Genomic DNA, 25,311 nt, shown 5'->3' on the forward strand with positions numbered 1-25,311 from the left:
CAGGCATGGAGAGCCCCTGTGATGCTAGAGAGGATGGAGCTCAGTGTTATGGAGCTCTGGGAGGAACTGTCTATCTCCGGCTGATCACCAACGCCAGTGGACATCAGGTTAGATTTTGGAAGGACCCAACTGGTGCTAAAACAGAGATACTCACAATGAGAAGAAACATGTCGATAACAAAAGGGCCTATTAATGGCAGGTCAGAGTTCATTATAAACAAGGGGATATTCAGGATAGATAACACAGTAAGGAATGATTCTGACAAATACTGTGCTGAAACATTTAATGCAAATGGATCATTATCGGGCTCCAGAAGACTGCAACTGTTCATTGAAGGTAAAAAGTTAATTCTCTAAGAAAAAAAGTCATAATTATTTGCTTCCTCAATATGAATTTAGACCATTTACTGAACAAAAATGATGCGATGATTTATAAATCAAATTAAGAATGCATTTGTATAACTAACAAAACATATGTACAGTGCCTTCAGAAAGTATCCATACCCCTTGACTTAACCACCTCTATGCGTGCATGGTCACCACTATGCTATGCAGGTCAAATTAAATGCAGGTTAATTTTTTTTATAGTATTACTTTACTGCTTTTTTGTAAAGTAGATGCATGTTTTGGTATATTTTTATTCTGTACAGGCTCCCTTCTTTTCACTTTGTCAATTAGGTTAGTATTGTGGAGCAACTATAATGTTGTTGATCCATCTTCAGTGATCTCCTATCACAGCCATTAAACTCTGTAAATGTTTTGCCACATGGTGAAATCCAGGCATAGTTTCCTTCCTTTCCGGCAAGTAAGTTAGGAAGGACACCTGTATCTTTGTAGTGACAGGGTGTATTGATGCACCATCCAAAGTGTAATTCATAACTAAACCACGCCCGGGCTCACCTTCTTCACATTTTTGCTACTGAACTTATTTAGGCTTGCAATAACTAAAGGGGAATGAAAACGTATTGACTCAAGACAGCTTTTCATTTTCTATTAATTTGTAAAAATTGTAAAAAGCCACTGTAAATATGTTTCCATACCTGTAATTTTGATAATCTAGACAGCAACCAGTAACCACATTATAACATCTTCCCCCATAGCCCCTGTGACACAGGCTAAGCTGTCCTCTAAGTGTCTGTCTCATGGAGAGATGAGGGTATCCTGCTCCTCTGAGGGGGACAGTCCCCAGTACAGCTGGACTTTGGATGGACACCCACTGAACAACAATGACAACTCTTTTGGTGAGAAGACAAACTCCATCACACTGCAGAAAGGCCTGTCTGGGGATCTCAACTGCACCATCAGAAACAATATCAGCAGTGTTACTGTCAGCAGGGTAATCTTACCTTGTCCAGGTAAGATACTGTTTAATATCAATGATAATAATGATGATGATTATAATAATGATCAGCCCTTATCAATGGAAATTAATCTGTTTAGGAACAGCACTATCCATCCTCCTGGGCTTTTCACTCACAAAATTGTCTAGGGTATATCGAGAATGGTGCGACAAACAAAAAACATCTAGTAAGCGGTAGTCCTATGGGTGAAAACAGCTCGTTAATGAGAGGTCGAAGGAGAATGGCAAGAATTGTGCAAGCTAACAGGCGGTCCACAACCAGGCAAATAATGCTGCAGTACAACAGAGGTGTGCAGAATGGTTTCTCTCTGTCCTTGTCCCGGATGGGCTATTGCAGCAGATAACCACACCGGGTTCCACTCCTATCAGCTAAAAATAAGAACAAGTTGCTCCAGTGGGCACACGATCACCAACACTGGACAATTGAGGAGTGGAAAAACATTGCCTGGTCCGAATAATCCGGGTTCTTCTTGCGTAGTACTGATGGCAGAGTCAGGATTTAGCATAAGCAGGATGAGTCTATGGACCCATCCTGCTTGGTGCAGTAGCTGTGTGTGGGTAAAATCCCTAAGTAAGCCAAACAACAACACAACGAGATGCAACGATTCAAGTTGTTTCTGTTAATGACATATGCTTTCAAAGCGATTTGAGAGGAGAGACACCAAATCCAAGCTGGCTTCCCTTGACACTTTTTATTATTTCGCCATGACCATTCACAGTTGAGTTCACTCAGTTTCAGTTTAGCTAAACAATGATTAGCAAATGTGTTATAATTTATTTGTCAAGGGAGTCCAAATGCTCACTTGGTTCCCTTTCATTCAATGCTAGGGGTGGCAACAATGTCATACTCGTTTGGACCAGACCAGACAGTATCAGATAGATGGCCAGATGCTTTCTCCTGTGAGATAAATTCAGCCTCTTGCGAATTGAAGGAAAATTGTGAAACACAGTGACAAAAAAATATATATTTTTGTGGGGGAGGATACATTATTTGGGGAAGCCCGGCTTCCCTTTGCCTCCATGAATACACGTCATTGGCTTGGTGTCAACGGTACATGCGTTTGGTGGTGGTGTAATAGTGTGGGGAATTTTTTCCTGCACATGTTAGGTCCCTTGAAAACAATTGAGCAATGTTTTCATGCCCTGAAGAATTCAGGCTGTTCTGGTGGCAAAGAGGGGTACTAACCCAGTACTAGATCGTTGTACCAAATGAACTGGAAACTGAGTATAAACTCTGCAAAAAAATAAACGTCCCTTTTTCAGGACCGTCTTCAAAAGATAATTCGTAAAAATCTAAATAACTTCACAGATCTTCATTGTAAAGGGTTTAAACACTGTTTCCCATGCTTGTTCAATGAACCATAAACAATTAATGAACATGCACCTGTGGAACGGCCATGAAGACACTAACAGCAATTAAGGTCACAGTTCTGAAAACTTAGGATACTAAAGAGGCCTTTCTACTGACTATGAAAAACACCAAAAGAAAGATGCCCCAGGGTCCCTGCTCATCTGTGTGAATGTGCCTTAGGCATGCTGCAAGGAGGCATGAGGACTGCAGATGTGGCCAGGGCAATAAATTGCAATGTCCGTACTGTGAGGCGCCTAAGAGCTACAGGGAGACAGTACGGACAGCTGATCGTCCTCATAGTGGCAGACAACGTGTAACAACAACTGCACAGGATCGGTACATCCCAACATCACACCTGCGGGACAGGTACAGGATGGCAACAACACCTGCCCGAGTTACACTAGGAATGCACAATCCATCCATCAGTGCTCAGACTGTCTGCAATAGGCTGAGAGAGGCTGGAATGAGGGCTTGTAGGCCTGTTGTAAGGCAGGTCCTCACCAGACATCACCAGCAACAACTTCGCCTATGGGCACAAACCCACCGTTGCTGGACCAGACAGGACTGGCAAAAAGTGCTCTTCACTGACGAGTCGCTGTTTTGTCTCACCAGGGGTGATGGTCGGATTCGCATTTAGCGTCTAAGGAATGAGCGTTACACTCAGGCATGTACTCTGGAACGGGATCGATTTGGAGTTGGAGGATCCGTCATGGTCTGGGACGGTGTGTCACAGCATCATCGGACTGAGCTTGTTGTCATTGCAGGCAATCTCAATGCTGTGCTTTACAGGGAAGACATCCTCCTCCCTCATGTTGTACCCTTCCTGCAGGCTAATCCTGACATGACCTCCAGCATGACAATGCCATCAGCCATACTGCTTGTTCTGTGCGTGATTTCCTGCAAGACAGGAATGCCAGTGTTCTGCCATGGCCAGCAAAGAGCCCAGATCTCAATCCCATTGAGCACGTCTGGGACCTGTCTGGGACCTATCCCCAGAAATGTCCAGGAACTTGCAGGTGCCTTGATGGAAGAGTGGGGTAACATCTCACAGCAAGAACCTGCTAATCTGGTGCAGTCCATGAGGAGGGGATGCACTACAGTACTTAATGCAGCTGGTGGCCACACCAGATACTGACTGTTACTATTGATTTTGACCCCCCTTTGTTCAGGGACACATTCCATGTTTGTTCGTCACATGTCTGTGGAACTTGATCAGTTTATGTCTCAATTGTTGAATCTTATGATCATACAAATATTTACACATGTTACATTTGCTGAAAATAAACACAGTTGACAGTGTGAGGACATTTCTTTTTTTGCTGAGTTAACTGCACCTTACCCAGTGGGACAAAGATATCAGAGCGAGTGGTTAAGAGGTTAATAATACCCTGTGTGTTAAACCTACAACATTGGCCCCCATAACAGAAGCAACCACTAGTAAGGCCTAGGGGCTTGAAAACCCAGTGACCACCAGACCCAGAAATCACAGCCAGGGTACAGCAATTACACACAATCATGTCACATTGACAAAAGCCCATCAGACCCTGTGGACTTTAAGTAAGTGATAATGCTCATCCTGATGTATTATTGGTGTCATTATCATTATTACCATTAAGACGTAATGGCCTTTATGCATAGTGCATTTGGAAACTATTCAGGCCCCTTGATTTTTTCCACATTTTGTTACGTTACAGCCTTATTCCAAAAGTGATTAAAATTATTTTTTTTACCCTCATCAATCTACACACAATACCCCACAACGAAAAATAAACAGATTTTTAGAAATGTTAGCAAATGTAAAAATACATTAAAAAAATAATAATAAATAAAACTCTTTATTCAGTACTATGTTGAAGCATCTTGGCAGTGATTATGGCCTAGAGTCTTCATGGTATGATGCTTCAAGCTTGGATCCCCTGTTTTTGGGGAGTTTCTCCCATTCTTCTCTGTAAATCCTCTCAAGCTCTGTCAGGTTGGATGGGGAGCGTTGCTGCATAGCTATTTTCAGGTCTTCCCAGAGATGTTTAATCAGGCTCTGGCTGGGCCACTCAAAGGCATTCAGAGACTCCATTCTTTCACTCCTGCATTGTCTTGGCTCTGTGCTTAGGGTCATTGTCCTGTTGGAAGATGAACCTTCGCCCCAGTCGGAGGTCCTGAGCACTCGAGTAGGTTTTCATCAAGGATCTCTTTGTACTTTGCTCGATCCTGACTAGTCTCCCAGTCCAAAAAGGAAAAACATCCCCATATCATGATGCTGCCACCACCATGCTTAACCGTAGGAATGGTGCCAGGTTTCTTCCAGATGTGACGCTTGGCATTCATACCAAAGAGTTCCATCTTGGTTTCATCAGACCAGAGAATCCGGTATCTCATGGTCTGAGGGTCCTTTAGGTGCCTATTGGCAAACTCCAAGTGGGCTGTCCTGCCTTTTACTAAGAGTGGCTTCCGTCTGTCCATTCTATCATAAACGTCTGATTGGTGTAGTGCTGCAGAGATGGTTGCCAATTTGGAAGGTTCTCCAATCTCCACAGAGGAACTCTGAAGCTCTGTCAGTGTACCCATCGGGTTCTTGGTCACCTCCCTGACCAAGACCCATCTCCTCCGATTGCTCAGTTTGGCCGGGCAGCCAGCCACAGGAAGAGTCTTGGTGGTTCCAAACCTCTTCCATTTAAGAATGATGGAGGCCATTGTGTTCTTTGATACCTTTGGTTCCCTTCCCCAGATCTGTGCCTCGACACAATCCTGTCTCGGAGCTCTAAGGACAATTCCTTCGACCTCATGACTTGGATTTTGATCTGACATGCACTGTCAACTGTGGGATGTTATATAGACAGGTGTGGGCATTTCCAAATCATGTCCAATCAATTGGATTTTCCACAGGTGGACTCCAATCAAGTTGTAGAAACATCTTAAGGATGATCAATGTAAACAGGATGCACCTGAGCTCAATTTCGAGTCTCATAGCAAAGTGTCTGAAAACATATTGTCACGTTCGTTGTATGGAGGAGACCAAGGCGCAGTGTGATTTGAATACATTCTTCTTTATTTGCACGAAGAACGCAAAGCACACTAAACAAACTAACAAAATGAACGTGCAGCTAATAATAATGAGTGCTGACATGCAATTACACATAGATAATAATCCACAAAACCTAAATGGAAAATGGCAACCTAAATAGGATCCCCAATCAGAGACAACGATAAACAGCTGTCTCTGATTGGGAACCAATTCAGGCCACCATAGACCTACATTTACCTAGACAGTACCAAAACCCCATAGATATACAAAAAAACATAGACAAGACCAAAACACACATACCACCCTCGTCACACCCTGACCTAACCAAAATAAAGAAAACTAAGATAACTAAGGTCAGGGCGCGACACATGGAAATAAGGTATGTGTTTTTTTTAAATGTAATACATTTGCTAAGACGTCTAAGAACCTGTTTTCGCTTTCACAAAATGGGGTATTTTGTGTAGATTGAAAACATAATTTAATCAGTTTTAGAATAAGGCTGTAATGTAACAACATGTGAAAAAAGTCAAGGGGCCTGATTTATTTTCTTAGGCACTGTATATGTGGCTGTTTTTACAATGAAACAACCTTAGCGCTGATGTTGTTCTGTCTCTGTTTCCTCTCTTTTACCCAGATATCATAGGGATGGTAGCAGCATCTCTGGCAGGCGTAGTCCTTGTCCTAGTGATGATGTTGGCAGTTTACTGTGTCCAGAAGAAAAATAAACCTCCAAAGACTTCAGGTTAGAGGATATTTAGCTGTAGCTCTTCATTTTATCTCCATTAACTTGGGAAGTAATTGAATTTGCCACGTCAGTCTTGCCATTGAAATGCTTCAATGGCAAGACTAATAATCTCTCTCTTTCTCGCTCGTTCTCTCTCTCCACAGCTACGGATGACAGCCAGGATGTGGAATACGCTGATGTCAGGATACAAAAGAAGCAGATGAGACAGAAGGAGAGGGAGGCGCTGGTGGAGCTGAAGGACAGACAGGTGAAAGTGGCGGGGGGGCCCCAGCAGACGATGGAGGTGGAGTATGGACAGATTAAAACATTAGAGGGTCCCCGGCGGAAGGTAGACACACCTGAGGAGGAGGACTGTGTGTACGCCAGGGTACAGAGAGGCCAGTGAGCAAGGTACTGTCTAGATAGAATAGAAGAGGCTGAGACTTTAATCACTCGTTGCCTCCCAATAATCTCTCCTTTCTCCTAAAGTGTTGACTTGTTCACTTCCCTTCACGTATCTCAAAGGAAATGAATGTTATATGGCAACTCCTCGTTGCCCATGTTTATACCAATCCAATTCTTTTAAATTTGTGGGGAGTAGTGAAGGAGTGCACACATCTGGAAGAAGGATAAATTATTGGGACGCAAACCTGAGGCCCAGAGTTGATTGATACAGACGACAGCTATGTCTAATTATGTTGTCTTACAGTTACAGTAACAGCTTTGTTTTGCATGTTCACACTTTAGAACACATATTGTCTGTTTCCAAGAAGTGGATACATCACTTCAGTTTTTCTTTATCACGTTTTAACACAAAAACAAACACAAAAAAAAGAAACGGCCCTTTTTCAAAGATATTTCGTGAACGTGCCTTAGGCATGCTGCAAGGAGGCATCAGGACTGCAGATGTGGCCAGGGCAATAAATTGCAATGTGAGAAGCCTAAGACAGAGCTACAGGGAGACAGTACAGACAGCTGATCATCCTTGCAGTGGCAGACCATGTGTAACAACACCTGCACAGGATCGGTACATCCGAACATCACACCTCCGGGACAGGTACAGGATGGCAACAATGACTGCCCGAGTTACACCAGGAACGCACACTCCATCCATCAGTGCTCAGACTGTCCGCAATAGGCTGAGAGAGGCTGGAATGAGGGCTTGTAGGCCTGGTGTAAGGCAGGTCCTCACCAGACATCAGCGGCAACAACGTTGCCTATGGGCACAAACCCACCATCACTGGACCAGACAGGACTGGGAAAAAGTGCTCTTCACTGACGAGTCGCGGTTTTGTCTCACCAGGGGTGATGGTCGGATTCACGTTTATCGTCTAAGGAATGAGCGTTACACCGAGGCCTGTACTCTGGAGGGGGATAGATTTGGAGGTGGAGGGTCCGTCATGGTCTGGTGCGGTGTGTCACAGAATTATCAGACTGAGCTTGTTGTCATTGCAGGCAATCTCAACGCTGTGCATTACAGGGAAGACATCCTCCTCACTCATGTGGTACCCTGCCTGAAAGGCTCATCCTTAAATGACCCTCCAGCATGACAATGCCACGAGCCACACTGCTTGTTCTGTGCGTGATTTCCTGCTAGACAGGAATGTCAGTGTTCCGCCATGGCCAGCGAAGTGCCCGGATCTCAATCCCATTGAGAACGTCTGGGATCTGTTGGATCGGAGGGTGAGGGCTAGGGCCATTCCCCCCAGAAATGTCCGGGAACTTGCAGATGCCTTGGTGGAAGAGTGGGGTAACATCGCACAGCAAGACCTGGCAAATCTGGTGCAGTCCATGAGGAGATGCACTGCAGTACCTAACACAGCCAGCCGGTGGCTACCCCAGATACCGACTGACAGACCCCCCCCCCCCCCTTTGTTCAGGGACACATTATTCAATTTATGTTAGTCACATGCCAGTGGAACTTGTTCAGTTTATGTCTCGGTTGTTGAATCTTATGTTCATACAAATATTTACACACGTTATGTTTGCTGAAAATAAATGCAGTTGACAGTGAGAGGACTTTTTTTGTTGTTGCTGAGTTTAGTTGTGTGGTGTTCAAGTGTTCCTTGTGTCAGTTGTGTGATATGTCATAAAGTCTTACATGTTTTTGCTGCATGATAGAAATAATGATATAGTTATTTAAAATAATGTTTAAGGAATTTGTGATTTTTGATAATTGCATAACAGAAATGTTTTAGATATTATAGTCTACTTACTTACTAATTTCCAATACCTTAAGTCAATACTTTGAAGCTTGCGGTCCGTCTCCCTCATGGACACATCCTGAGATATTGAAAAAAATGTCATGCACTCTTATTAGCCATTTGTCTATGAGGACAATAATCCTGACATGACTCATATCTAAGATACATGATAATCTTTATATTGTTTTTTAGAAATTGCCTTTTTTTAATATAGCTAGTGCAATAATAAGCTAATGCTGTAAAATAGTTTCTGATATACATGACCATATCTTTTCACAATCAAAATATATTTTTCTTCCACATCTCTGGTTTTGTGGGCTTAATGTTATTTATGCATTTCCTTTTTGAGTCACATGAGTTCCAGTTTAGAATCCCCTCAACCAGAGGCGATGGACAGACTGATTGGCTAAAACCAACATAATGTAGCTTTTCTTCAAGATGTTACCATATTTGGTTAGCTCTTCTGAATAACTAAAAGTAAAGAATATAGGACTTCACCATGATGTCAGTGTCACTCAAAATAAGTTCATCTAAAAGAACAAACTGAGAAGAGGATGTTGAGAAATAAAGATACTGAGCAACACAAACATAACATGCAGTGGAATCACTTGTCACTCTTCATCGTTGATACTGCTGTGTGATGGGAAACTGCAATTTGATATTAAAATCCTGTGTTTAAAAACAAGGAAAAGTTGTTGCCTGTCTTCTCTAACAGCACAGTATAGAGGTCAGAGGTCCAAGGTTAAGAGCACTGGCCTACCATTCATCCCATCTGAGGAGTAATAAACACAGTCTTTATGGCCAATCACAGTTGAATTCTCCACAACCCCAGGATCATTACCTCTCTATGGTTACGGATATATAGGAAAGGTGACACAGATGCCCAGGTATGCTTCTCTAATCATACACCTAACGTGTTCTTCTGACATCTTGTCATGTCCCCTATTGGATGTTAAAAAAGGAATAATAGGGATTTCATGTCAAAACCAGCAGATGAATGTGAAATTAATATACTGTAAACTGAGGATGTACACTGAGTATACAAAACATTTAGAACACTTGCCCTTTCCATGACAAACTTACCAGGTGACTCCAGGTGAAAGCTATGACTCCAACCTAAGTGCATGTAAACCTCCGAGTTCAACAGTATGTAGCTAGTGGGCTACGCTGTAGCGCCAATGCAGAAATTCTGGAGATTTGTATAAATTCTGACAACGAGTCTGTAAGAAAGTCAGGAATCAGATTCTGGCAGTGAAAGTGAGGAGCAGCCACCCAACCTTGTAGACATTGAGGACCCTGAATCTGAGGACCCCTAGTCCACTGACCAAGTCCCAGGTCCCTTTGAAGATGTTGGTGGTGACGGAGGCAGACCGAAGGTGGATGAAGTACAGGTGGTCTGTGGTAGCTGCAGTAAGCACATAACAGTGACTTCAAATTCTGAAAACGCTCAAGGGTCTCTTGACTCTGCACATGATAAGCACTGGCCTGATTACGTTTAATACGCAATAGTCGCAAGACTTGTGCGAAGTGAAGTTGGAACCCTGATCGCTCTGAATCACCGTAGGTATTTTAAATATTGAGATGAACTGTGACAAAGCCTTCACAACAGACTTAGTGGTAATGTTGCGAAGTGGATAGGCTTCAGGATATCTCATAGCCTGACACATCAGTTAACATGTAGATGCTACCAGCAATAAAACAGGGTAAGGGTCCAAAACAATCAATAATCAAATGCTCAGATGGCTGGTCTGTAACAGGAATAGGTTATTGCGGGACTGGCCTTAACATCTGATTAGGCTTCCCAGTCAGCTGACAAACATGGCATGTTTTGATGTAAGCAGAAATGTCTTTCTATAAAATGAGGCCAAGAAAAATTACCCAAAATTCAATCATAGGTTTTATTAACCCCTAAGTGACCAGAAAAGTCATGATGTTTTCAAAACTAGATCTCGAAGCTTAGAAGGAACCACAATCTAAACAATAGCATTACCCACACAACTTTTGCTGTGAGGTGTCCATTTCCTCACCAACAACTGATCTTGAATGCAGTAACCCTGGGCAGCACTCCTTACCTCAACTGGAAGTACTTGATCAAATAAACCTTTTAAGGTAGGATCAGTGGACTGCGCCATCACAAGATCACTACAGGATATAGGCAAAGGTAAATCATTTAATGGATTATCAAACTGTTTGGCTATGTGTTGTGTAAGTTCCGTTCTGACCGTAGTATCAGCACTGCTCAGCACAAGTCACAGCGCATGCAGAGAATACCTCTGGGAATCTCTGTATGTTTTCATCGATAATCCCTACATGGGATGGGTTACGAGAAACCACCAGAGGAGATATATCACGCCAGACACGACTACCGGCTAAGTTGCTACCCAAAAATCACAAACACCGTCAACGGGCAGAAAGGGACGCACCCCAAGGGAAACCTAACCTTGCACGAGGTCAGATTTAAGTTTGACTTCCTGCAAGGGTACAGACAACGTATTCAAAACTATCCCTTGAATTAGGACACTGGTTCCTGTCTCCAGAGAAAGAGTCAGAACCGACTCAAACAAATTATTCAGAGGCACCAGACTCTTGTAGAATCTTTACTGGCACATCACTTCCCAATAGTGAAACATAACCCTCTGAGAAACGGTGAATAATCAGTATTAAAAGGTTTGGACAATTCTTGAGCTTGCGCAACAGGATTAACATGAGGGACAGGCCCAGCTAACGCAACAGGTTTTAAATTTGTGCTGGCCAATCTGCTTACCTTTTTACCAAGGACAGGACATTTGTTCTTCCAGTGGCCTTTACCTTGACAATAATTGGATTTTACTGATATCATTCTGTCCACATTAAGCAGGGACAGATCTGGATGGAAATGGGTCATTAAACAGAACTAAAGGAATTTGCTGACCGAAATCGACTTGAACTGTTCCTCTGTCCCCAATCTCACATACGGGACCCTTAAAAACTGCCTTTGTCGGTCAGTATGTACTCATCTGCCAAAACAGCAGCCTCAAATGCAGTCCGTACTTTATATCAAGACGATCAGGGACAGATTCCTTGAATTGTTCGAGGGTGACCAGGTTGCACAAATCTTCAAAACTAGTGACTGCTGACGCAGTAACAATTACATTACAATTACATTTAGTTAACAAAAATCCAGAGAACTCACATGAGACTGTTTTGAACCTTTCTTCAAAGTTCTAAAATACTATCGATACACTTCAGGGACCAACTCGAAACCATGCAGGACAGCAGTTTTAATCTTTACGTAATCGTCGCTATCTGAAACACTAAGAGATGAGTAAGCCTCCTGAGCCCTACCGGTCAAAACACACCGTAAGCGTCAAAGTACGGTCTGCATCAGGCCAAGCCCGAGAATCTGCTCCACGTTGAAATAACGTTAAAACAATTATCAGGATCCTTTTCAGTAAATTTAGGCAACAACCGGAGATTACCAGCAACATCAAAAGGTGGAGAATGACCAAGGGAAGAGCGTCCCAATGGGGAGCTTGAGTAGTCATTCTCAAAAGAAAATTCACCTGAAAGTTTGTCTTCTCTGACAAGTTCTAAACGCTGATGTTGCAACCACAGTTTAGCTTGTTCCGTATCCTGCTTCAAAATTTCCAAATCAAGTTTGTTATTTTTGCTGTTTCAACCTTTCAAGATCTTTGTCATGATTTAGCTGCAATGAAAGTAACTCCTTTTTCTGGCCAAATGTCAAACCAGCACTAGACAATTGGTACATTCAATACAGGTTCACTCAATTCTGCCTTCAAAATACCAGCAGAAAGAAAAGTAGCTGACAGAATAGACCTCACTGTATCCTTGAGACGTTTGTCACGCATCTCAACATGATTATACTCACTCAATTTCAAAAGCTGTTCCTTCAGTAAACTGCATAAGTAACTCTTCAGAAGGAGCACGGACAAAATCCTCAAAAGGCACCATAATGCTACTTCCACATTAACAGATTAGTAGCCCAGACTTTGAATTGCCCTAATGAACACATCGACTACAGAACAAGAAGCACATAGCTGACTTAACAGTGCAAAAACAGATGAGCATTACTTGAGTTTCCCCAAATCTTATTGTTAAACTTAACCCTAGTCTTCAGTGGATTTGCAGCGGGGATTGATGCACTAGAGACGCTGGCACGAAGGAGGAAACAGCTCGCTGGTAACCAACCCCAAATGTGCTCCCGAGATAACTGCTCTAACTGCTCTGACCGCTATCACCAAACAAAAATAACAAACGATGCACAACGTGCCCCAGTGGGAATACGTTGCTATCCTAAAGGGGAAAAACCATAGCTCTGGAAAATGAGTTATGTCTGCCTCAACTTCTGTCATACATTGCAAAGACAACTCACCTCCATAATCTGATGACCCAACAGGGAACACAACAAAGTGTCTCTAGACAGTACAGGAAAATAGACTTTGTGGCCTTCTCTCCACCAATGCACCAAATCAAAAGTAATAAATAAACAAAGTCATCAAACCGATACCATAGAAGGAAATTTCTCTAAACCAATTGAAGTCTGATTAAAACACACAACTACAAAAAGTGTAGATACCTCCCAATATACAATAGCACGTACAACTGGCCAAATAGCCATACAAGCTTCTGGGACAATAACACAACTAAGTAAACCACAAGATCCACCAAAGAGTCACCAATTAGCGCTAACCAATTACCATATATACTTGGGAGAACATCAAAATAACCAAGGCAAAGTCCTGGATGAGCCCCTATTTGTCACAACCTGGCTCTTAGATGGTGATAAGCAAGGGAGTACACATTGGCAGTTAAGGAGTAACAAAAACATGTAATAACTAACAAAGTATAAAGCAACAAAGGAAAACTAACCTGTGAAGTGTGAAAGTAGGCATGTGAGGGGTGTAATGGAGATGCATGGATGAAGGTAAAATGTGTGTAAGTGCTAAAGGGTACACCTACTCAAAAAACATAATCAACCAGATAATAAAACAAAATGGTGCTTGGGGAGAAAGAGAGCAAGGACTGAGCACCAGGAACTTTTATCTCCTAGTTGATCCCAAACCCAGGTTCAACTTGTCACCTTGGGGACCCAATCAGCTCCACCTGTCCCCAATCTGCAAATAAAAGCACAAACACAGAGAAGTAGGCAGAGAGAGCGTATCAAATAACATAGTGCCAAATCATGTCGTTACTACCCTGCATGAATCTGCTGGGAGCTAACCGACTAGGTTCAATGTTAGCTAGCTAACATTAGGCTCTAAATAGCAAAGCAAAAGATTCTGGGATACAAATAATGTCATACACATAACGTTAGTTTGGGAGCCAGCCAACTAATGTTAGCTAGCTAGTAAGGTAGCAGCACACTTTACCTTGAAATTAAAGCACTTTTGGGGAGAAAAAGGGGTAATTTTATTTTTTTTAAAGAAGCCTGATGGCAGACCAATTCTCTCCTCTCTCCATTCATTATCTCTGCAAATAATGGCTAGTGGGAAGGTGGATTAACCAACAACTCATAATTTAACACATTTATTTGTATTTACAGATGGCATACAAGTTTGTTATGAAAGTTGACATGTTCCAGAAGGCATTTCTGTCAAAAAATGCATTTTCGATAAAAAAAATGTTTTAAATCAGTCCTGTGAAGTCGTGACTTGTGACATACGCCTAGTTTCCTGAAACTGGTCACAAATGAACTTTTAACAATGCACACCTGATAACTTCTCTAGGGTAGGGGGCAGCATTTGGAATTTTGGATGAAAAGCGTGCCCAAATTAAACCGCCTTCTACTCAGGCCCAGAAGATAGGATATGCATATTTTGGTAGATTTGGATAGAAAACACTCTAAAGTTTCCAAAACTGTTAAAATAGTGTATGTGAGTATAACAGAACTGATTTGGCAGGCGAAAACCTGAGAAAAATCAATTCAGGGTGTAGGATTTTTTTGTTGTTGTAGTTTTCTATTCAATGCCATTACGGTATCCATTGACTTAGGACTCAAATTGCAGTTCCTGTGCCTTCCACTAGATGTCAACAGTCTTTAGAAATTGTTTCAGGCTTGTATTCTGAAAAATGAGGGATTAAGAGCAGTCTGAATGAGTGGACCCTGCCGTGTCACAGAGCTTTTTCATGCGTACCGAGAGAGTGCCTTTCTTGTTTACCTTTTATATTGACAACGTTATTGTCCGTTTGAAATATTATAGATTATTTAGGCTAAAAACAACCTGAGGATTTAAATAAACATTGTTTGACATATTTCTGTGACCTTTACGGAAACAATTTTGATTTTTTTTGTCTGCCTGTTGTGACTGCGTTTGAGCCTGTGGATGGCTGAATAAAACGTGCAAACAAAACTGAGGTTTTCGGATATAAAGAGAGACTTTTTCGAACAAAAGGAACAGTTATTGAATAAATTAATGTCTTCTGAGTGCAACCATATGAAGATCATCATCAAAGGTAAGTGATTAATTGTATCTCTATTTCTGACTTGTGTAACTCTTCTACTTGGCTGGTTACTGTTTGTAATGATTTGTCTGCTGGGCTATGTTCTCAAATAATTTTAAGGTATGCTTTTGCCGTAAAGCATTTTTGAATACTGACACCGTGGTTGGATTCACAAGAAGTTCATCTTTAAACCTATGTAAAATAGTTGTATCTTTTCTGAATTTTTATAATGAGTATTTCTGTATTTGAATTTGGCGCTCTGCAATCTCACTGGATGTTGGCCAGGTGGCCAGGTGGGACGCTAGCCTAGAGAGGTTAATTTAAATGAATTCCAGGTGACTACCTCATGAAGCTGGTTGAGAGAATGCCAAGAGTGTGCAAAGCTGTTGTCAAGGTGGCTACTTTGAAGAATCTCAAATATAAAACATATTTTGATTTGGTTAACACTGTTTTGATTACTACATTATTCCATATGTGTTATTTTATAATGTTGATGTCTTCACTATTATTCTACAATGTAGAATATAGTAAAAATAAAGAAAAACCCTTTAATGAGTAGGTGTGTCCAACATTTCTGGTACTGTATGTTACATGCCTCAAACTGAGAAGTGTCAGCAGATAATAAACCTGAATTAACAAGGTAAAATGATGAGACGGAAAAACGTTAGCAGTGTACAGTAGTAGGCATTCTCCAAAATTCAAGAAGAAACCTCTAAGACTTCAGGATCCCACGAAGCTCATCAATAAGGTAAGTACCCTGGGACTAAATCTCTCCATCTGCAACTGGATCCTGGACTTCCTAACGGTCCGCCCCTAGGTGGTAAGGGTAGGTAACAACACATCCGCCAAGCTGATCCTCAACACGGGGGCCCCTCAGGGGTGCCTGCTCAGCCCCCTCCTGCTTCCCCCCTCATGACTGCACAGCCAGGCACGACTCCAACGCCATCATTACGTTTGCTGATGACACAACAGTGGTAGGACTGATCACCGACAACAACGAGACAGCCTATAGGGAGGAGGTCAGAGACCTGACCATGTGGTGCAAGGACAACAACCTCTCACTCAACTTGATCAAAACAAAGGAAACGATTGTGGACTCCAGGAGAAGGAGGACTGAGCACGCCCCCCATTCTCATCAACGGGGCTGTAGTGGAGCATGTTGAGAGCTTCATGTTCCTTAGCGTCCACATCACCAACAAACTAACGTGTTCCAAGCACACCAAGACAGTCGTGAAGAGGGCACGACAAAACCTATTCCCCCCCAGGAGACTGAAAAGATTTGGCATGGGTTTCCCAGATCCTCAAAAGGTTCTACAGCTGCACCATCGAGAGCATGGTTGCATCACTGCCCGGTATGGTAACTGCTCGGCCTCTGACCGCAAGGCACTACAGAGGGTAGTGCGTATGGCCCAGTATATCACTGGGGCCGAAATTACTGCCATCCATGACAACAACCACCCAAGCCACTGCCTGTTCATCCCGCTATCATCCAGAAGGTGAGGTCAGTACAGGTGCATCAAAGCTGGGACCGAGAGACTGAAAAACAGCTTCTATCTCAAGGCCATCAGACTGTTAAACAGTCATCACTAACATTGTGGCTGCTGCCAACATACTGACTCAAATCTCTAGCCACTTTAATAATAAAAAATTGGATGTAATAAATGTATCACTATTATTTTAAACAATGCCACTTTATATAATGTTTACATACCCTACATTACTCATCTCATATGTATATACTGTACTCTATATCATCTACTGCATCTTGCCTATGCCGTTCGGCCATCTCTCATCCATATATTTAAATCTACATATTCTTATTCTTTCCTTTACACTTGTGTGTAGAAGGTAGTTGTTTTGAAATTGTTAGATTACTTGTCAGATATTACTGCACGGTCGGGAACTAGAGGCACAAGCATTTCGCTACACTTGCATTAACATCTGTTAACCATGTGTATGTGACCAATAAAATTTGATTTGATTTATTGAGCGTGTCAGTGGTAACCCACAAATGCTGATGCTCCAGATACTCAACTAGTCTAAAGAAGGCCAGTTTTATCTCTTCTTTAATCAGGACAACAGTTGTCAGCTGTGCTAACATAATTGTAAAAGGGTTTTCTAATGATCAATTAGCCTTTTAAAATGATAAGCTTGGATTAGCTAACACAATGTGCCATTGGACCACAGGAGTGATGGTTGCTGATAATGGGCCTATTTGGAACGGTAGTCTATATGTTAGGCTTAGTGAAGGGTAGATCGGAGTTTAGTGCATAGAAAGTTACTGAGTGAGACAAGGGGAAGTGCAGAAAATTCATAAGGAGGGAGGCAAAGGGCAAAAGTCTAGTTTCAGTTCTTGATAAGGCATGCCAGCTGTGGAACTAGGGAGGAGCGAGGAATTTGGCTCGAGGTCAAGTCAACAGATGAAGTGAGAAGAAACCTCTGGGAGGGGGGCCAAATAGGCCCACCACAACAACTCTCCTACTACAGTCCTATCTCACACATATATATTTCCACGCTCACAAAGGTTCTAGCACCAGACAGGGCCATGAATACACCAGTGAGAGGAAACAATTAAGTTCCTGCCTAGCAGGAAAAAACTAATTCTGATTGGCTGGGCCTGGGTGCACCCCTGCCCATTCGTGTGAAATAAATAGATTAGGGCCAAGTGGATTTATTTAAATGTTATATATGTTGAACAAAAATATAAACACAATATGCATCAATTTCAAAGATTTTACTGAGTTGTAGTTCATAGAAGGTAATCAGCCAATTTAATTAAATTAATGATATATATACAGTACCAGTCAAATTTTGTACACACCTACTCATCCAAGGGTTTTAAGTGTGCCTTGGCATTCACTCAACCAGCTTCACCTGGAATGCTTTTCCAACAGTCTTGGAATTTATGCTAAGCACTTGTTGGCTGCTTTTCCTTCACTCTGCGGTCCAACTCATCCCAAACCATCTCAATTGGGTTGAGGTCTGGTGATTGTGGGGGCCAGGTCATCTGATGTTGCAACATCACTCTCCTTCTTTGTCAAATAGCCCTTACAAAGCCTGGAGGTGTGTTTTGCGTCATTGTCCTGTTGAAAAACAAATGATAGTCCCGCTAAGTGCAAACCAGATGGGATGGTGTATCACTGCAGAAAGCTGTGGTAGCATTGCTTGTTAGGTGTGCCTTGAATTCTAAATAAATCACAGACAGTGTCACCAGAAAAGCACTCCCACACCATAACACCTCTTCCTCCATGCTTCATGGTGGGATGCACACATGCAGAGATCATCCATTCACCTACTCTGTGACATGGCGGTTAGAACCAAAAATCTCAAATTTGGAATGAGTAGGTGTGTCCAAACTTTTGACTGGTACTGTATGTAAATAAGGCATAACAATTGTGATCTAGCAGAGGTATATTGCTTGTAACATGACCGAATACAAACAGTGTAGCTATTCCCTCCGCAAGGCAATCAAACAAGCTAAGCGTCAAAATAGAGACTAGTAGAATCGCAAATCAACGGCTCAGACACAAGAGGTATGTGGCAGGGTCTACAGTCAATCACGGATTTCAAAAAGAAAACCAGCCCAGTCACGGACCAGGATGACTTGCTCCCAGGCAGACTAAATAACTTTTTTGCCCGCTTTGAGGACAATACAGTGCCACTGACACCCGCAACCAAAACATGCAGACTCTCCTTCACTGCAGCTGAGGTGAGTAAAACATTTAAACGTGTTAACCTTCAGGAAAATAACCTCACACTCAACGTCAACAAAACTAAGGAGATGATTGTGGACTTCAGGAAACAGCAGAGGGAACACCCCCCTATCCACATCGATGGAACAGCAGTGGAGAGGGTAGTAAGTTTTAAGTTCCTCGGCATACACATCACAGACAAACTGAATTGGTCCACCCACACAGACAGCATCGTGAAGAAGACGCAGCAGTGCCTCTTCAACCTCAGGAGGCTGAAGAAATTCGGCTTGTTACCAAAAGCACTCACAAACTTCTACTTCTACAGCCTGTCGGGCTGTATCACCGCCTGGTACGGCAACTGCTCCGCCCATAAACGTAAGGCTCTCCAGAGGGTAGTGAGGTCCGCACAACGCATCACCGGGGGCAAACTACCTGCCCTCCAGGACACCTACACCACCCGATGGTCACAGGAAGGCCATAAAGATCATCAAGGACAACAACCACCCAAGCCACTGCCTGTTCACCCCGCTATCATCCAGAAGGCGAGGTCAGTACAGGTGCATCAAAGCTGGGACCGAGAGACTGAAAAACAGCTTCTATCTCAAGGCCATCAGACTGTTAAACAGCCACCACTAACATTGAGTGGCTGCTGCCAACACACTGACTCAACTCCAGCCACTTTAATAATGGGAATTGATGTAAAATATACCACTAGCCACTTTAAACAATACTACTTAATATAATGTTTACATACCCTACATTATTCATCTCATATGTCTACGTATATACTGTACTCTATATCATCTACTGCATCTTTATGTAATACATGTATCACTAGCCACTTTAAACTATGCCACTTTGTTTACATACTCATCTCATATGTACATACTGTACTCGATACCATCTACTGCATCTTGCCTATGCCGCTCTGTACCATCACTCATTCATATATCTTTATGTACATATTCTTTATCTCTTTACACTTGTGTGTATAAGGTAGTAGTTTTGGAATTGTTAGTTAGATTACTTGTTGGTTATTACTGCATTGTCGGAACTAGAAGCACAAGCATTTCGCTACACTCGCATTAACATCTGCTAACCATGTGTATGTGACAAATAAAATGTGATTTGATTTTTGATTTGATTTGTAATTGATATAAGTATTTAGTATTTTTAAGTAAATTGTTACGGCTGGATTGTTTTAAAAACCCAAGAATGTTGTGGGTCCATCAGACTCGCGAACATTGGGTGAATAACAAAAACATGAACACGACACAAGGGTTAAATAATCAATACTGACACTGTGAAATGGAAGTGAATCTGTTTAAACACTTCCTTTCCTGTAGAACATAGCTACCTACAAACAGAATACAGTAGCTAGAGTGTTCAAGCAGCTTTAGTGACCATTTGAATAAGATTGTGGCACAACAAACCCCCCATTAAAACACAGAGCAGTGTTCTGTGTGGAAGGTGGGATGTTGATGCTCAGTAACACAGAGAAGGCTGATTATGGAAAATATGACTTGAACATTTACAACTCAGAGGAGATGCTTCTGAACACAAGACAAATAGACCAACTCCTGGTTACTGAAGTTATAGAACTTCGAAACACTTTCTTTGGATAGTCGCCAATAGATGGTTTATAGATGTTAAACTAACTGTCAACAAACTATTTAACTAACTAACTACCCACTAACTCTAACTATCACTAGCCCTAACCTTAACCAATACCTAACCTTCATGACTGTTTTAGAGAATTAAATAATAGCTGTCTTTTCTCATTCCTCGACAGCCCCAGTGTCTCCTCCTCAGCTGTCCTCTGAAAAATATATAACAAAACATATTTGATGAGTAGGTACCAAATCCCATATGAACACATTGAATAACACATCCATGAAGGGTAAAAAATAAATTAAAAAAATAAATCATAAGCAATACATTTTTGAAGTGTCTGCCCTGTATATCTAGGAGATATAAGAAAGCACAGGAAATATTTGTGTGGTTTTGACACATATTTTACCCCTTTTTGGGGTAGACACAAAACTACCTCCATACAAAAATGTTTTTAACCGGTACCGGTTGGTTACCTTCAGACAAGTCCTGTGAAAGGTGTGGGTGTCGTAGAGCAAAACAGAGAACACCATCGTTTTTGGTACTGACTTCTGACTTGTTTGTGAGAATCTCATCTATCAATGGAGTGGTCATATTAGTTTATAGGCCAAACCGTTCGGACACTAAACCCGGTTTTGGTGAGAAGACCGATTTTCTGGATGTCTCATTGTCTGACAAATACCGCTGTAGCTCGGCCACCTTCCACTGCAGATGTGGAAGACTGCCATAGGCCGATGTGGTGGATGGAAACGCTGCCCATTTAAAAAACAGATATCTCTAGCTTAAACTGACTGATTTTGATGGGGATTTTTTTTATTATGTTACTTATATTGGCTCACCTGTGCGTCAATAGACTCTAGGGGGTTTAAAAGACCTCACATGTGATTCAGACATATTGATTAAAATACATTCTGAAAGACAGCCTGAATCACTTTTTTCTAAATATTTTGGGTATTTTAGATTAGGATTCTCTGTCGTTAATGTTAAAAATAACAACTGCAAGTGATTGCCGAATATTGTGTAGAAGTCTTCCACTCGAAATCTGAAAGGTCAAGGACAAGAAAAAATAAACAAATTTAAACCACAGATAACTACGCTCCGTACTTAGTCACCATCAATTTCCTGTCTTTACCCACTGTCTATTAACTTTTTACATAATTGGCTAAAAAGCTGTCTATTCATCTTCATCCTCCGCCCCAGTGTCCCATCCTCAGCTGTCCTCTGCGTGTCTGTCCCATGGAGAGATGAGGGTGTCCTGCTCATCTGAGGGTGATGCTCCCCAATACAGCTAGACTCTGGACGGACAGATGCTGAGAGACAGTGAGGACTGTCCTTGTTACGAAAGAAGCACCATCACTCTGAGGAAAGGCCCGCCTGCAGCTCTTACCTGCACCATCAGAAACCAGATCAGAAGTGTTGACATCAGAAAGACAATGTCGCCTTATCTAGGTAAGCTGTAGCCTTCTGTAATACAGTCAGCACTATTTGTATTATCATTCAATTAGAAGCATGAAGAATATCATGACCATCATTATTGTTATCGTCAGAAACCGACCTGTTAACAAAAACCAGTTTTCATCTGGGATGCTGTATGATTCCTGTTTTTTACTTTATTATATATTTGCCCAGTGGGGCAAAGATATCAGACTGGATGATCACCACTGGAAGACCCCATCAGCAAGACAATCATGCAAACATCTCAGATGAAATCTCTCTCTCTTGCTCCGTCCAGGGTACCAGAGGACACAATGGAGGCTTAATGTGGGTAAATTGGCTTTTCGATGTTGTGCTTAATTGTATTTCAAACTGTGTACTACTACATGCTCTGTCATTTTATCTTGTCTTAATTCATCAATTATTTGTTACATTTTTTTGTTGGAGTTTTTTATTTGTTGTTTTGGGTGTGCATGTTTTCTATCCAGAAGAGAGTATTGTTTTTTTCACCTAAATAAACGCATGTTCAGATCACAAATGCAACTGAAAGTAGGCTACTATCGTTTGGCTGGTGGTAAATATTATATTTAGCTGACTCAGTACAACGCTCATTATTGTATTTTTGGTATTTAGAGGAAGATAGCCCTCTAGTGGCTTACCTATTGTGTTCCAGTCTGTTCGTGCTGTGTAGCCACTCATCTCTGTGTTTGTTCATTTTTATGACAAGTATCTCCTGTTTGCCTCGGTGTGGCGCAGTCGGTAGAGTATGGCGCTTACAATGCCAAGGTTGTAGGTTCAATTCCCAAAGGGGGACCAGTACTAAAATGTATGTACTCTGGATAAGAGTGTCTGCTAAATTACTCAAATGGAAATAACTATAGAATAACATATACTGTATTATGGGACCAGCCTGGCATGAAGAGGCATCATCCCTTCTTCAGCAATTGCATCCAGAGGAACATATCTGACCGACCAAGACTTTCTGTGGCCTTTCTCATTAATTGATGACTTTTTCTTTTTTCAAAAATGATATAGACATGGAATCTTTGTATGCTGTATATTTGACTGTGGTTGTCTCACTTAAGATGAATGCACTTACTGTAAATTGCACTTGTTCACTGTAAGTCACTCTGGATAACATCATCTGCTAAATTACTCAAATGTAAATGTTTAACATACAAATCTCTTCTTACTATATTGAATATAGATGTCACAAATGTATAATTTGCACAGTTCTTTATTAAAAATGTAGTTATTTGTTGCATTTGACTGTGTAAAACATAGCAGTACAATTTCTTATCTGAGAGTAGATATGTAGTATTTTGCAATAAAACATTATTATTTGTCTCTATGAACTGAAACCATCAAGTGATTTTAAACAGATGTCTGTCATTGAAAAAGCCCATGCATGCCATGATCATATAGTGAAAAAACACACCAATCTCTTTCATAAGTTCTTTAGCAAAATGTCACAAAGTGAAATGGTGTTAATAAAGTTTTAGCAAAGGATTTACACTTATTATCACTATCAACAAAACAGCTATTTTTTTCTATCCTCAGGCATGGTGACCTCCTGTAATGCTACACAGAATATGTCTGTCAGGTGCGTGAATGAGGACCCAAAAGCGAATTAACAAACAGAGTTTCTTTAATGATGAACACACGTGGGCTCAGATGGACAGGTAGATTCCGACAGGACAGGACAAGGTTGCAGCAAACACGATGATAGTCTGGTTCAGGCATGAGACACACAAACAAGAATCCGACAAAGACAGGAGCAGAAACAGAGAGAGATATAGGGACCTAATCAGAGGGAAAAAGGGAACAGGTGGGAAAAGGGGTGAATGAGGTAGTCAGAGAAGACAAGGAACAGCTGGGGGAAAGAGGGACAGAAACGGTAACCTAGTACGACCAGCAGAGGGAGACAGGGTGAAAGGAAAGGACAGAAAGACACAACATGACAATACATGACAGTACCCCCCCACTCACCGAGCGCCTCCTGGCGCACTCGAGGAGGAAACCTGGCGGCAACGGAGGAAATCCTCGATCAGCGCACGGTCCAGCACGTCCCGAGAGGGAACCCAACTCCTCTCCTCAGGACCGTACCCCTCCCAATCTACGAGGTACTGGTGACCACGGCCCCGAGGACGCATGTCCAAAATCCTACGGACCCTGTAGATGGGTGCGCCCTCGACAAGGATGGGGGGGGGGGGGGGAGACGAGCGGGGGCGCGAAGAACGGGCTTGATACAGGAGACATGGAAGACCGGGTGGACGCGACGAAGGTATCGCGGAAGAAGAAGTCGAACTGCGACAGGATTAATGACCCGAGAAATACGGAACGGACCAATGAACCGCGGGGTCAACTTGCGAGAAGCCGTCTTAAGGGGAAGGTTCTGAGTGGAGAGCCAAACTCTCTGACCGCGACAATATCTAGGACTCTTAGTTCTACGCTTATTAGCAGCCCTCACAGTCTGCGTCCTATAACGGCAAAGTGCAGACCTGACCCTCTTCCAGGTGCGCTCGCAACGTTGGACAAAAGCCTGAGCGGAGGGGACGCTGGACTCGGCGAACTGAGATGAGAACAGCGGAGGCTGGTACCCGAGGCTACTCTGAAAAGGAGATAGCCCGGTCGCAGACGAAGGAAGCGAGTTGTGGGCGTATTCTGCCCAGGGGAGCTGTTCTGACCAAGACGCAGGGTTGCGAAAAGAAAGACTGCGTAAGATGCGACCAATAGTCTGATTGGCCCGTTCTGCTTGACCGTTAGACTGGGGGTGAAAGCCGGAAGAGAGACTGACGGAAGCCCCAATCAAACGGCAAAACTCCCTCCAAAATTGAGACGTGAATTGCGGACCTCTGTCCGAAACGACGTCTGACGGAAGGCCATGAATTCTGAAAACATTCTCGATGATGATTTGTGCCGTCTCTTTAGCAGAAGGAAGCTTAGCAAGGGGAATGAAATGAGCCGCCTTAGAGAACCTATCGACAACCGTAAGAATAACAGTCTTCCCCGCTGACGAAGGCAGTCCGGTGACAAAATCTAAGGCGATGTGAGACCACGGTCGAGAGGGAATGGGAAGCGGCCTGAGACGGCCGGCAGGAGGGGAGTTACCGGACTTAGTCTGCGCGCAGACCGAACAAGCAGCCACGAAACGACGCGTGTCATGCTCCCGGGTGGGCCACCAAAAACGCTGGCGAATGGAAGCAAGCGTACCCCGAACGCCAGGGTGGCCGGCTAACTTGGCAGAGTGAGCCCACTGAAGAACGGCCAGACGAGTAGGAACGGGAACGAAAAGAAGGTTCCTAGGACAAGCGCGCGGCGACGGAGTGTGAGTGAGCGCTTGCTTTACCTGCCTCTCAATTCCCCAGACAGTCAACCCGACAACACGCCCCTCAGGGAGAATCCCCTCGGGGTCAGTGGAGGCTACTGAAGAACTGAAGAGACGAGATAAAGCATCAGGCTTGGTGTTCTTAGAG

At 42.6% G+C, this 25,311-nt stretch overlaps 1 protein-coding gene across 1 annotated transcript in view; it reads left to right on the top strand.

Moving 5' to 3' along the window:
• The window catches only part of LOC110488626 (uncharacterized), a 35,221-nt gene that overhangs the window by 378 nt on the left and 9,532 nt on the right, over positions 1-25,311 (top strand). The window contains exons 2-5 of the mRNA XM_090198032.1: positions 4-336; positions 1,100-1,354; positions 6,364-6,471; positions 6,618-6,857. Coding sequence (XP_090054158.1) covers positions 4-336; positions 1,100-1,354; positions 6,364-6,471; positions 6,618-6,857 — 936 coding nt within the window. The remainder of the gene's footprint in view (positions 1-3; positions 337-1,099; positions 1,355-6,363; positions 6,472-6,617; positions 6,858-25,311) is intronic.

The sequence above is a fragment of the Oncorhynchus mykiss genome, chromosome 14, assembly GCF_057628025.1.
Source record: "Oncorhynchus mykiss isolate SJ-2025 chromosome 14, ASM5762802v1, whole genome shotgun sequence".
In the NCBI taxonomy this organism is placed as follows: domain Eukaryota; kingdom Metazoa; phylum Chordata; class Actinopteri; order Salmoniformes; family Salmonidae; genus Oncorhynchus; species Oncorhynchus mykiss.